The sequence below is a fragment of the Euprymna scolopes genome, chromosome 22 (assembly GCF_053919585.1).
Source record: "Euprymna scolopes isolate OS-2025 chromosome 22, ASM5391958v1, whole genome shotgun sequence".
In the NCBI taxonomy this organism is placed as follows: Eukaryota; Metazoa; Mollusca; class Cephalopoda; order Sepiida; family Sepiolidae; genus Euprymna; species Euprymna scolopes.
Window position 1 is genome coordinate 20,564,488 of NC_136503.1, and position 14,350 is coordinate 20,578,837.

Below are 14,350 nucleotides of genomic sequence, written 5' to 3' on the forward strand. Positions count from 1 at the left end.
CTCATGTTGTAAAAATCTAGCAAAAATCAAATAATAGTCATATTTTCCTGAAATTTTCTATATTTATTCATTATCAAATAAAGTCACTAAATAAAAGTAGACTTCATTAAATATTTTTTTAGGTGTTCAACCTCCCCCCCCCCATATTTCATGTTACAAAAAAAAAAAAAAACAGAATTATAAAAAATAATTATTTTTAAAAAGCTTTAAATGATATCAAATTCAAATCTTACGCAATATGAAGTTTAAAGAAAGATTTTTGATAACAGGTTTCCAATAATAAAACATATATTCATATAATAGAATATATGACTCTTGAGATTATAAAAATCGCAAATCCAAAATTGGCCTAAAAATAAAAAAATCGTTTTGATTTAATTATTTAAATTGATAGAGGTTGGTCTTTACTTTTTTGCGCCTTTTTCCAAAAAGGTAGAGGGATCTGTAAACAACATTATTTTAGATATATAAGTGTCAACAGATGACGTTAACATTAATTTTATTTTATTATCTCTCGTCTGTGTAGCTTGTTAATAAAAATCTATTTGTTTTACCATGTAAATATGAAAATCCGATAGCAAAACACGTTACTTTCATTAACCATTATAGCGCCAATACCTATCTATAGAAATTGACACAGAAAATAGTAAACACATGAAATGATGACATTGCTGTTATTATGTAAAATGCTGACGTTTTACACAAAGCTGTGGAGATCCCTGATGATTCCTGATTCAAAAAGTTTTTATACAAATTTATATTTGTATTTTCAACCAATTTAATCCTGTGTTAGTCCCATGAGATGTTTTATCACCTTAATTTTGCTTAAGTGCTCATAATTCCTAGTTGGTAACTTTTTTCTTTTCCTTCCTCCCAGTAATCTCCTGACTTAGTGAGGTTGTAGCACACGTGATATGACGCAGTTGTATCTCAGTTTTCATTGAAGGTGAATCAGATTGAAGGGTAATGTTTATGTAATGAACTCATATTACGTTTTTCTTGCTATTTCAATTTATGGAAACATGTTTACATTTGAGAGAACACATTTATTTTTCTTGCTATTTCAACTTATTGAAACATAATGTTTTCATCATAATTATTAGAAAATAAAACAAACTTGTGTATCCTGTGGATATTTTTAAATAAATGTGATATAAAATGTGATTTTAAGCTTTTTCTTAGTTTTATAATTTATTTTATTGTATTATTTTATATTACTATCAACAAGATACAAGAGATTCAAAATGCTCAACAGGACTCAAGATATATCCTGAACCAGCAGGATAACTATATTTTACAAAATAATAACACAGTTTTGTATTGAGGTGTATAAATACCCATGGGACTAATTATACATAAAAACTTGTGGGAACTAAGCTTCTGTTCAGCTACTTTAGACTTGACAGAGAAAAAAAACTCTCACATTTTCTCTAAACCCTCATGCAGTGGTTGCTTGCAGAATTAAAATAGTGGGTTCTGTGTGCAATTGCAGTGGCACATTCAGGAGTATACCATGGTTGGCGATTTAGTTTTAGTAGAAATATTTTTAGGGTAAAACTGTCTATACCAACTGTTAGCCAGTCTGCTAAATCAGATGCTAGAGAGGGTACATCCCTTTTGAATATGGAGCATAGGTGTTCAATGTAGTGCACATGGGAGCATGAGAAAGTATCAGCAGCAGCAAAAGATGGCTGGCTTGTGAAGAAATTAGGAAGTGTACGCAAGAAGAAAAGGAGAAAATGTAGGGAAAAATAGACCATGTGTTCAGGGCAGAAAGAAAGTCGACGTCAAAGAAAATATGTTTTGGTATTTTCTTTGTAAATTTTGATGGGATTATGAGTTTATTTACAATTTATTACTCTTTTAATCTTGTAACTATGAGTTTAGCCAATGTAATATCTTGATTTTTTCTTAGTTTTACAATTTATTTTATTGTATTATTTTATGTTAATGTCAACAAGATACAAGTGATTCAAACTGTTCAATGGCCCTGTCGGTGGGGCATTAGAATACGCCGGCTGCCCCCCCCCCTGCAGAGGGTAAAAGTCCCTCAATGGGGGTCCTGGATATGACTTTAAACTATATCCAGTGGTGAGGCCCCAGCTTGTGGGCTTTGGGGAGTGTGGAGCCACCCTTTAATTACCATTGCTCCCAGGTCCACTCTGACCCGGAGTGGTAGTACCTGTTAGGGTCCCAATTATGGGTTAAATAGAAACCGACGTGAAAACAACAAATATATTCTATTAAAAAATTTTTCTTCCGAATCTTTGGATTCGGCATTAAATAACCAGAAACGGGTTGATATCCCATAAAACAAAAACAACCAACCAACATCAAACTGTTCAAGAGGAACTGCAGATATATCCTTTAACGGGCAGGATAACTATGTTTTACAAAATAATAACACTATTAACAATTTTGTATTGGGTTGTATAAACATCTCTGTGGACTAACCATGTTTGGAACACCCAGGTGACTAACGCGGGATTAAAGAAGAGCTACAAAGACGACAGTGGTACCATTAAAACGAGCAACCTTTTGTGCTCAAGAATTTATTTTTCCACATAGACATCACCATTTCTCAGGGGCATGTTAACTCAAAGTACGAGAGAGGGGTGTTTCAAAAGTAATACCTTCTGTTTTTTTATTCCATCCAAATTGATCAGAGGAGATTGCAAATTACATTGTTACGATGACTAAACTTATGCATTCATAATCTGAAAGTTTCACCCCTCTGATATTGATAGTGTGAGACTCTAAAAAAAGCAACCCCTGTCATGGAAGCAGAGATTTGTCGTGGAGTTTCTGGCAAAAGTGCATCGAGAATGTTGGTGACTATGTAGAAAAATAAATTCTGGAGCATGAAAGGTCGTTTGTTTTAATGGTACCACTCCCGTCTTTGTAGCTCTTCCACTTTTTGAGTAAAAAAGAAAAATAGGAGGCTTTATTTTTGGAACGACTGTTGTATTTTCAACCAATGAAAATCGTTATACACTGCAAAAGCAACACGTCTATGTCAAGGGCCTCAACAGTTTTAAAACGAGTGGAGACGCATATTTTAGAGCTATGTGGGTAAAAAAAAAAAAAAAAAGAAAATGTTTTATGCTGTTTTGCTCGTTATCTTTGTTTTTTAGTGAAACTAATTCTCTAAAACGTCGTTCTTTTGATCATTTTTTTTTTTTAACAAAAAGAAAAACAACCACACTATTTTCACACATTTCCATTTAAAAAAATTTTTCCTGAATATTTTTATGTTTTCCACAAGACCTCGGTGGGTCAGATTAAAGACTTTGTAGTTTGGAGACCCCTGCTATGTAGATGTAATAGCCAGTGCAAACTTAGAAACTCCTATATGATTTGATCAACAAATTTAGTTTTCTCCAGAATTCTCAAGTTGGCCATAGCAACAAAGGACCTTAATAACATATGCTCCCTCACCTCACCTATACTTTTGGCCGAGGTAGGCAAGAGGCAAGTTGCAAAGAAAAGAACTCAATGACTCGCATACTAACCTCTTTAATCTCACACACACATTCTTAGTATGGCAAATAGAAACGAATTGCTGCTCACAACTGTACACACACAAACAAGAACAAGGTAAACCAACGCACACACATACAACATTCTGCACTGCCAAATATTCACATATGAATATATTTCTTACATATGCATATTATTCACATTATAGACATTTTGACTTGTGACTACTCATCCAACTTTCTTTATCAAACACGAGTTTGCATATATGAACATTTTCATGATGGAAAGTAACTTTTATATTCTTATCTCTTGTATAAAAGTGTTTTGTTAGAAAATTTTCATTTTTCTCAGTTTTTCATTCACAAAACTTTGTTTTTGTTTTACTTAGCACTTGCTAATGAATAAACGCATATCTAAGGCAATGGCTGGATATTTTTGTCCCCATTCCACTACAGAAAATTTTTGTCCTCATTCCACTACAGACAATTTTTGTCCCCATTCCATTTGGTTGAGTCCTTAAACCGTGATTTATCTATTTCTCATTTTATGGCGAAAAAAAAAAAAAAAAAAAATCAGTATTTTTTTTTTTTTTAAATTCTCAAACTCGTGTTGTGTTAGAAAGTTAAACGTCATTTCTGAATATGTATCTGTTTACAAGATATCTTTAATTAAAACCTCTCTGTTTCATACCTGTGTATAACTCAGTTTTGTTTTCATGTTGACCTGCTGCAATGGTTGTCTCATACACAACTGATTTATTTTGCAAACTTCCATATATATATATTTGTATGCACACACTGATGTCGCCAAGAATCAGCTTATTTGACCAGTTCAGAGTTTTGATTTGAATTTGTATACTGTACTGGATGTCTTCTTAGTCAGAGCTTAATATTAAGATAAACTGTTTTTTCATACTGTTATGGTATAAAACACAGCTCATCTTTTTATTTAATATCTTCATACATATATACATCTAATTTATAAAACTCACTATGTCTGTTTGTCTGTCCGTCTCCATATTTTCAAACTCATGAACCCACCCATGTGCCCAACCTTTTTTCACAACTTGTCCTGAGCTATGTTTATCTTCTGTTCTGTCTCCACTAGGATCTTCTGACTACTTGGTTGTACGAGGGGCCTGCAATAAGTAATGCTTCTGACCCACTTCCCATAGCAGTAGAGCAACAAAACTTGGCACAGTTATTAGTATTTCTCTACATAGGAACTACCCAGAGTTATGCATTTCTCCCATCGTTTGATGCAGCTCTGGAGACCGGTTTTGTAGAACGCCCCAGGTTGGTCCTCCAACCATGACGTGACTTCAGAAATCAAGGCTGCATCATCTGGGAAACGCTTTCCTTTCAAAAACAACTTCATGGCTTGGAAGAGGTGAAAGTCAGAGGGTGCAAGGTCAGGAGAATAGGGAGGATGGGGCAGGATTTCATAACCACATATCCGTGCTTCTGATCTGGCAACATGCGAGTTGTGGACCGGAGCGTTGTCCTGCAGGATGAGGGTACCTTTGCTGATCTTGCCCCGCCTCTTGATTTTGATAGCTTGCCTTAATTTCCTCAAAAGTGAAGCATAATAGGCTCCTGTAATTGTCGTACCCTTTGCCAGAAAATCTGTCATCACTACTCCATCCTGGTCCCAGAAGACTGTGAGCATGACCTTGCCAGCGGAGGGCTGCACCCTTGCCTTCTTTGGAGGTGGTGAATCCAAGTGCTTCCACTGCATTGACTAGGCTTTGGTTTCTGGATCTGGAGTGATGGACCCAGGATTCATCCTGTGTAATCAGTCTTTTGAAAAACTTTGACTCATCTTCTTGGCACATCTTCAAATTCATCCTCCAGCACTCGACGCATTCTCGCTTCTGAAATGGTGTGAGCAATCTGGGAATCCATCTCGCATATGCAAATGGTCATGAATGATAGTTTCCACAGACCCTGTACTAATGTTGACATCTTTAGCTATTTGGTGAATAGTAATGTGCCGATCTTCCAAAGTGGCAGCCTCAACTTGACGGACAGATGCCTCATCAATGGCAGAAGGGGGGCGACCAGGTCTGGGAGCTGTTTCCACAGACTTCCGGCCATGTTTGAATTCACGATGCCAGCGTTTTACAAGGTCATATGATGGGGCATTATCACCGTAAGTTTCTTTCATTTCATCAAAAGTCTCCTGTAGTGTGCGTCCTTTCAAATACAAAAACCGGATCACTGCTCAACATTTAACAGGCTCCATTTCACACCTGACTCAGTTCAAACACCTGTAAAACAGAAACCACAATTAGTTCAGAGCTGTAATTTGCCACATAACCCGTAGATATATAAATCATTGCACATGCAAAATTTCAGCTAGATCAGACAACTGGAAGTGGGTCAGGGGCATTACTTATTGCACGCCCCTCATATCAGTTAAAATAAAAACAAAATGTAATATGTCCTCAGGCGTACCTTTCCATCGTACAGTATCAGTATATCAATACTCTATGGCTGACTGGGATAGCTTCTGAACATTTATATTTGATCTACCTCTGCATTCCATGTTTAAAAAGAATGTGTCCTCTATAGTATCAGACCTGACAGAATGGTCAATTGTAGGTATAGATCGCTTCATACCCTCCGAAAAATTCCAGCAAAATCCTAACAGCTAGCCGTGGTTCTCTCCAGAATGTGCTGTTGCCATTGCACACAGAAATCACTTTTTCCATTGCTTCCAACCTAACAGATGTACCTAATAGATGTACTAAGACAAAAAACCGCTTTCAGGACTGCCAGCAACTACTGTAAAAGAGTAATAAAGAACACGATCAAGTTACATGCTTAATCTGTTAAGTCCAAAGTAGCTGAGCAGAGTTTTGATTCCCACCAGGTTTGGCAAATTGTAAACAGGGTCCTGAACAGAAACGTGTGCTCTATCCCAAATATCATCAATGGACCTGAGGTAATCTTGTTAGTATCAGACAAAGAGAAACTCTTTGCCAAGAACTTTGCAGCTAACTCTACCCTATGCGACCAAGGCCGCCAACCCCTCATATTTCCTCCTGTATCAGAAAACACGCTATACGACATACAAACATCTGTGTGTGATGTTGCTAAGCTAATCAAAAACCTTGATTTCAATAAAGCAACTGCTCCTGAGGGCATTGCAATTATAGTGCTTAAAAAGCTTTAACCAGAACTAGCTTCCCTACTTACAAAGCTGTTTAAGCGTTGTCTTAACGAGAATTGCTTCCCAACAATTCCACCCTGGAAAACCCCATCAGTATGAAAGAATTTAGGTGATTTAAGATATTTAAGAATTCAGGTAATTGGTCATCTCTCTCTCAATACACACCAATAAGTCCTCAGTGCATCATGAGGAAGTTGCTGAAATCTGTGTTAAATAGGGATATAGTCAACTATCTCAGCAAAAATAACTTTCTTAGTGACATGCAATATGGTTTCCATTCTGCTTGATCTACAGCAGATGTGCTAACGGTTATATATCATAGGATTAACAAATCTCTCAACAGAGGCTTTCTTTCTAGGTCAATTGCTCTTGACATATCAAAGACCTTTGATAGGGTATGGCATAAAGGTCTACTCCAAAAGATCTACAGCTACGGTATAGCTGGAAATGTCTTCTTAATTATTAAATCATTTCTCTCTGATCGGTTCATAAGAGTAGTGATTGATGGGCAGAAATCAGAAGCTCATAGTATTAATGCTGGAATCCCTCAGGGGTCCTTTCTAGGTCAAACTCTTTTCCTGATCTACATTAAAGATCTCCCAAATCACATCCTAAGATCATTCATAGAAATTTATGCTGAGGACACTTCCATCTATGGTAACACATCAAAGGCCGTAAGTTCTCTCTGATTCTCTCTCCTCTTATCTTGAGCATGTAGTACAATGGGGAAAGGAGTAGCTCGTTACTTTTAATGCATCTAAAACCAAGCTTCTATCTTTACATCATCAGCACTTTGATCCCCATCCGGCATCAATTGAAATAAATGGCACCCATCTTGGAGAGGCTCCATCTTCTGACAAGCTTCTTTACTCCTGATCTGAGATGGAACATGTACACCAAATCTGTTGCCAAGGTCGCTGGAAAAATAGTGGGATTCTTCTACCGCTTCAGTATATATCTCACTGCTGATGCAATTCTTTACCTATATAAGAGCCAAATATGTCCAAGGATGGAGTACTGTTGCCACATCTGGGCAGGAGCTGCTAGAAGAAACTCATTCTGCCTTGACAGAGTTTAAAATAGACTTCGTATCTTAGTGGGGGATGACCTTTTCTCTTCCCTGCAACCTCTCTCCCACAGAAGAGATGTTGCGAGCCTGTCTCTGTTTTATCGTTATTTTCATGGCAAGTGCTCGTCTTAGCTCCAATGTAGGGTTTCCCTTCACCAAACTTTCACGAAAAACACTCGTCCAGCTGAGACCGCTATCAATAATTTCCACCATTCTTTATCTGTGCCTAAACCTAAACGTAGATTCCATGAACAAAGCTTCTTTCTTAGAACTGCACAGCTATGGAACTCTCTTCCGTTTCCATACTTTCCAGCTGACTACAATTTGGTTGTCTTCAAGTCCAACATAAACAAATTCTTGATGAGCTGTCCCTTGAAGTAATCCGATATACCAAATTTCCACTAGTAACGATTGTCCCATTGACTACTGTACATTCATTAACCCTTATGCTCGAGCGACCTTTGGGCCTTGATAAGTGGCGATTTCTATGTAAAAAAAAAAAAAACAAAGAAAATCTTTATTTCATCCGAAACTAAAAGTCGAATAGTGGCGATAGGGGCCTCAAATGATTGGATTTTTTATGGACCCTTCTTTTATGGGTTTTTAGCTGATTAAAATAGTTTTTAAAGCTTCAAAAATGGGTCAGAATTGAAAAAAATCGTTATACATTTTGTACATTCATCATAGTTTATTTTAATTAGTTCATATGCGTGTCACGTTGATACAGTGGTAACATCACCAGCTTTGAATGCTGCAGTTTTGCTTTCAGGTTTCGATTCTAGCTGATGGCACTCAAATACTTTCCTTTTTACTTTTGAAATCACGACTCAATCATAATATATACGAAATCAGGACAAGTTAAAATATCATATTTAAGCATATTTTATGACTGGACAAAGCACTCTCTCCCCCCGTTAGTATATATATATATATATATATATATATATATATATATATATATATATATATATATATATAAATAAGAGTTTGGAGGTACAGAATTTATAAATGCATTTGAAAATAAGCAGAAATCTCTTAAGAGCCCTTTCGGCCATCATCTCATCAGGTGAAATCGATAGCAATTGAAATAATATATCGATGAAAAAAAAGAGCAATGGAGGATCTTTTGTAAATTAAAGGTGCCAAAAAAGGACATTTAAAACCTATAATTTAATTGATAAGCGTGTAAAAAACCGATTAAAATAGCACCGTGAGGGGGGGGGTCAGAGTTCCCCAAAGAGATTTAACGCTGTTAGCAATTCCTTTTGCTGGCACAAAGAAGGTTTGTTAATGGCGATAGAGACAGATTCAAACCTTACTGCTTAGTTGTACTTGGGTATCTAGCACTGTTGAAGTAAATACTGAAAATAGATACATATAACTTAAAAAATATTAATAATAATTATATATATAATAACTTTTATATATTTTTCTTTTTGTATTTCAGACTGGTACATTCAACTGGAGCAGCACTGAAGTTGGTCTTATCTTGGGTGCTTTTTTCTATGGTTATATCTGTACTCAATTAATTGGTGGTTGGCTTGCTGTTCGCCTTGGTGGAAAACGTCTTTTAGGCTACGGGGTTCTATGGACGTCCGTTTTAACTCTTTTGAGTCCACTTTCTACAAAGGGAGGATTTCTTGCTTTGTTTGCTGTACGACTTTTGGAAGGATTAGGTGAAGTAAGTGACAAAACTTGACAGTTTTTACTCACAAAATATTTTTGTTTATTTCTAACATTTTTATAACTACTAATTTTACAAGTATTTTTAAAATTGCCAATTTTATAAGTATTTTTAAAATTGCCAATTTTATAAGTATTTTTAAAATTGCCAATTTTATAAGTATTTTTAAAATTGCCAATTTTATAACTATTTTTAAAATTGCCAATTTTATAAGTATTTTTAAAATTGCCAATTTTATAACTATTTTTAAAATTGCCAATTTTATAAGTATTTTTAAAATTGCCAATTTTATAACTATTTTTAAAATTGCCAATTTTATAAGTATTTCAAAATTTTTAATTTTATAACTACTTTTTCAAATTACAGGCTACTGCAAAAAAGGTGGTCTCTCTCTACAGTGCTAGAAAGTTACTTGTGCCTAGGAGTATCATGTACCTCTACACGCCACCATTAGCCCATGTATTGAATATTGTTGCTACATTTGGGCTGGTGCATGTGTTACTAGTCTCTTCCTGTAAGACAGGGTCCAAAAGAGAGTTATCAACCTAATAGGTCCCGCACTGTCAGCTAGGCTTTAACCTCTGTCCAATCGCCGAAATGTTGCATCCCTCTGCCCGTTTTACGAGTATTTTAATCGTAAGTGCTCTGACGAACTTCAAACCCTTGTACGCCCTTGATGTAAATGTTCCCAACAAGCAGCTAAATCCCACCCCCACACAGTAGAGATCCCTAGATATCAGATAACAGTTTTTTCTCTTGGATTGCTAGACTTTGGAATTCTCTTCTGGGTCCTTACTTCCCTTATACTGTACTGACATGCAGAAGTTCAAAACCCACCCAGTAAATGTTACAGTGACATTTTGTTTTACTTCTTTTTTTCAAGTGAATATCGAGTCTTTAAAGACATTGTGGTCATCTTTTCTTGTTCACTGGCAGTGTTCAACATTACTGGTTTTTCAAACCAAATAAACATGTTACAATCAATAAAAACACTAAAAACATATCAAGTTAGGTAGAAAAGTAACTTAACTTGCCTTTGATAACATTTATTTGTTATATATTTGTTTTATGACAACTTTTTTGAATCTATGTGTATAGTAAAACAAACCCTTAAATTGTTTTCATCAAAATATGTAGAAATAGCATTAGGTTCCATTTTTTCTGTTTTTAGCTTTTTGGGGAATTTTTTAAATTATATTTTAAAAAAATGTATTTTCTTAAAAAAAGTTAGAAAAAAAATATCTAGGGTGAGGGAATAGGTGTATCAGAATCGGCCATTAAAAATGCCGTATATGAACTTGAATAAATCAACTTACTATGTTTCAAAGCTTATAACTACTTGAAAAATGTAATTCAAACCCTAATTTTTTTTTCAATTAAAGGAGCAAAGACCAAACTTTTAAATAATAACAAGTTTAATAGCAAATTATGCAATATTGTTTTTTTTTAAATCGGTTTTCTTTAAAAAAGATTTAAAGAAAATCAACAAAATTTTACTTAGTTCGATTATAAAAAATATATATAAATTCAAAAAAATCACTTACCTATAAAAAATTCTATTCAATGTGTACTTCCATTGTTCATTGTTAAGAATTTATCCATATTTATACTTATATTCCATGTCCTTTTTAAATAAAATACTTTTTTAAACAAGGATTAAAAAAAAAAACACGAACTCAGATTTATTGACTGTTCAAATAAAAGGAGAGAAATCTGATTTTTTTCACGATTATCTTATGGTGATTTATAAACGCCATAATTAATATCTCTTTTTATTGCTTGCTGTTAACCAAAATTAGTATTTTTGGGCCTCCGTAGTTGAAAAAAGCACACATTTACTTATAAGTTTTTGCCGTAAACAAAAAATCCAGTCGGCCGATTTTTTTTTTTAATTCTCTTAAATCGAGTTTTTGATTATTATATCTTATTTCTACTTTACCGAGTGAATTAAAAAAAAAAAAATATCTAAAAAAAGAAAACATTGAATGAAATAGAAAAAATTGCCGTCAGCATCCGGTATTTACTTGACGATATAAGCATAACATGAGCTTTCATAAAAAAAAAAAAAATCAACGTGGTTTAAAAAAAGGGTTTTACACTTTGGACTTTACAGGTAAATTTCCAAAATGTACTTCTTTTTTTTGTTTTGAATTAGAATATTTTATTTATTGATCTTTTATCTTCAATTTGTGATATATAAAACTTTGGTGAGCAAATTAATTATTTAAATTTTAATAGACATTTCAAAATGGGGGGGGGTGAATTAAAAAAAAAACGTTTGTCTAAAATATTATATTCGGTTTATTGGAAAGAGCATAAAATTTCACATTGACCCTGAAAATATTGTAAAAATTGAACCAATAGAAAAAATTTGATAGATTTTTAAAGTTTAAAAATTGAAATAAATTTCAGTCGTAAAATTCAATTGATTTCATACGTAAAAAATATGGTTGGTTGAACGAGAGCCGGCACTTTGTAAACACTGTTTTTTTTTTTTAAATAATAAAAAAAATAATATTTCTATTATTTTTTAAACAACTTTAATAGTTTATTTTGGAAATATATTCCATACAGAAAATAAACAACCCACTTAAAAAAGAAAAATATTTTATTCGCAGTTTTCTGTTAGAGGTGTCAAAAATTCACCCAAAATTCTGATACACCTAGTGGGGGAAGTCAATGAGCAGAATGAAAATAAAAGTAAAAACATTCCCTGGTAACGCTAGATCGACACAGCTAGTTTGAAATAATAATGGGAATTAATCATCCTTAAAAGACAAATAATTTTCAAACTAATTTGCTAACTACTTGATTTTTTACAACAAAAAAATACTAATAAAAAAATCTTACTTTCTTTTATACTAATATATTCGTTGCCTTTCATTTACAAATAGAACTGAAAATACTTGTCATTTGCACCGAACTCATTTCGAAATATGAACAAAATTTCTTTCTTAGAATTACCCATTTATTTTCAAGTCTAATGTTAACAAATTTTTGTTTAGCTGTTCTCTTAAATAATTTAACCTTACCATAACCGATCATCACGCTGTTGTCTCGCTGGCCATGTGACTCACAATTAACTCCTATCCTCAAGTAGCCTTTAAGCCTTGATAAGCAGCGACCCCTTCCTAGTAAAAAAAAAAACCCAAAGAAGTGTAGCCGCTCAAGCGATACAAAATGTCGTATGAACGCATAGTAAACCATGTACTAACGTGTTTTTCTGTTGACAAGGGGAGTTAACTCAACAACTTATTGACAATATTCTTTTACCTCCCTTTAACTCGTTTTTACCTCCCTTTAACTCGTTTGGCATAATAATAAAGATTTTGAACCGGAACCCTTTATTTACTTCATGGGGGTAGTATGCTCTCGTTCCATCAGCCATGACTGGATAGATGTCATAACTAATTCACAATTGTAATTTTTGGTCGCCCAAACTGAGAATTGAGCCTTCAACAGTCAACTGACAGGAGAATACCACTTTTACAATTGATTTTTCCAAGTAGTCTAACCACTGCGTCAGTGCGTCTGCGTCACGGGTCCGTGTGGACAGCTCTAGTATAAATTATGGGAGCTTTAAACCTATTTTTATTTCCTGAGTTTGACAGAAACATTCCAGAATTTGACAAGATACATCTGAAGAAGGTTAGAGGTTATATCGATCAGAACGTTGTTGATATTCAAGATAAGAACAGTATTCTGATGAATCTAAATAATACAGAATTAGACCTTGCATCCAAAACTGAGCTCATGAGAAGGCAACTAACTATAGACTCTGGCCAGACAAACACTGATGTCAAACGATTCAACAATACAAATAACGAGACACATTTTTCTCAATGACTTCATATTGAATTAAATAAAACTTAGTTACATAAAACAAATAAAATTACAGTCTATTTTCTTTAATTGTGGAATTTCCATTGGTCTACCAAGTAGATTATCACTAGAATTAAAAAAAAAAGTCCTTTATCTTTAGTAATCAACAGAGCATTAAGTGTTAATATTTGTAAAATTGTAAATCCAACGACTACATTATGGTAAATGAAAAATCTTTGTGTGTGTGTGAGTTTGTTCTTTATATACTCTTAAAGAGTTGGGCCATTTTTAAAAATTTTTACACAAATGTATTTTATATTTGCCTGGCAGTGTTTTTAGGTAGGTTTTGTATCGGAATATTTTTTTATAAGTATCGATAATCGATAATCCAAAAAATCCAATGAAAGAAGAAAAAGGCGATTTTGACTATAGTTAACGCTTTATATAGCCTGACATCACAAGTGCATTTGAGAAGATTTGTTACTGCACAAGCAGAAAGATCCGGGATATAAAATCAACAGTAAGCTCTTTAATATGACAGATGCACATTCAAAATGAATGTTTCTGCTTAGAGCACAATTTAACCATGATACTTGACTTTTGCATTTTAAACTTTAATTCAAGTCATTATATAAAGTAGATTATAACTAGAATTTTAAAAAAATTACATCCTTTTAATCTTTTATACAGAGCTTTAATAATAAACAAAGTATTAAGTGTTAATGTTTGTAAATTCCGTATCCTATGACAATATTGTATCTATACATCTTTATATCCCATAATTTGTTTCAGTTTTATTCATGTAAAATTTTCATTTTTGTTTTCTGAATTTATTTTTAATTTACTGATTTTATTTCTTAAATACTAAATTCGAATTTTCTTACCAGTAAAATTTCACTAATAAACCTTACAACCAAATGTTATTGATTTTTCATTCTTACAAACAAATTTAATAAATTTTTACTTCTTACAAACAAATTTAATAAATTTTTCAATCTTACAACCAAATTTTATTAATTTTTCAATCTTACAACCAAATTCAATAAATTTTTTAATCTTACAACCAAATTTAATTAATTTTTTAATCTTACAACCAAATTTAATAAATTTTAAAATCTTAC

The 14,350-nt window shown here is 33.4% G+C and overlaps 1 protein-coding gene across 2 annotated transcripts in view; it reads left to right on the forward strand.

Annotated features, from left to right (window-relative positions):
- LOC145243914 (sialin-like) overlaps nucleotides 1-14,350 on the forward strand; it is a 285,719-nt gene that overhangs the window by 87,875 nt on the left and 183,494 nt on the right. For both annotated transcript variants that reach the window (XM_080107027.1, XM_080107026.1), the window contains exon 4: nucleotides 9,171-9,404. In XM_080107027.1, coding sequence (XP_079963153.1) covers nucleotides 9,171-9,404 — 234 coding nt within the window. The remainder of the gene's footprint in view (nucleotides 1-9,170; nucleotides 9,405-14,350) is intronic.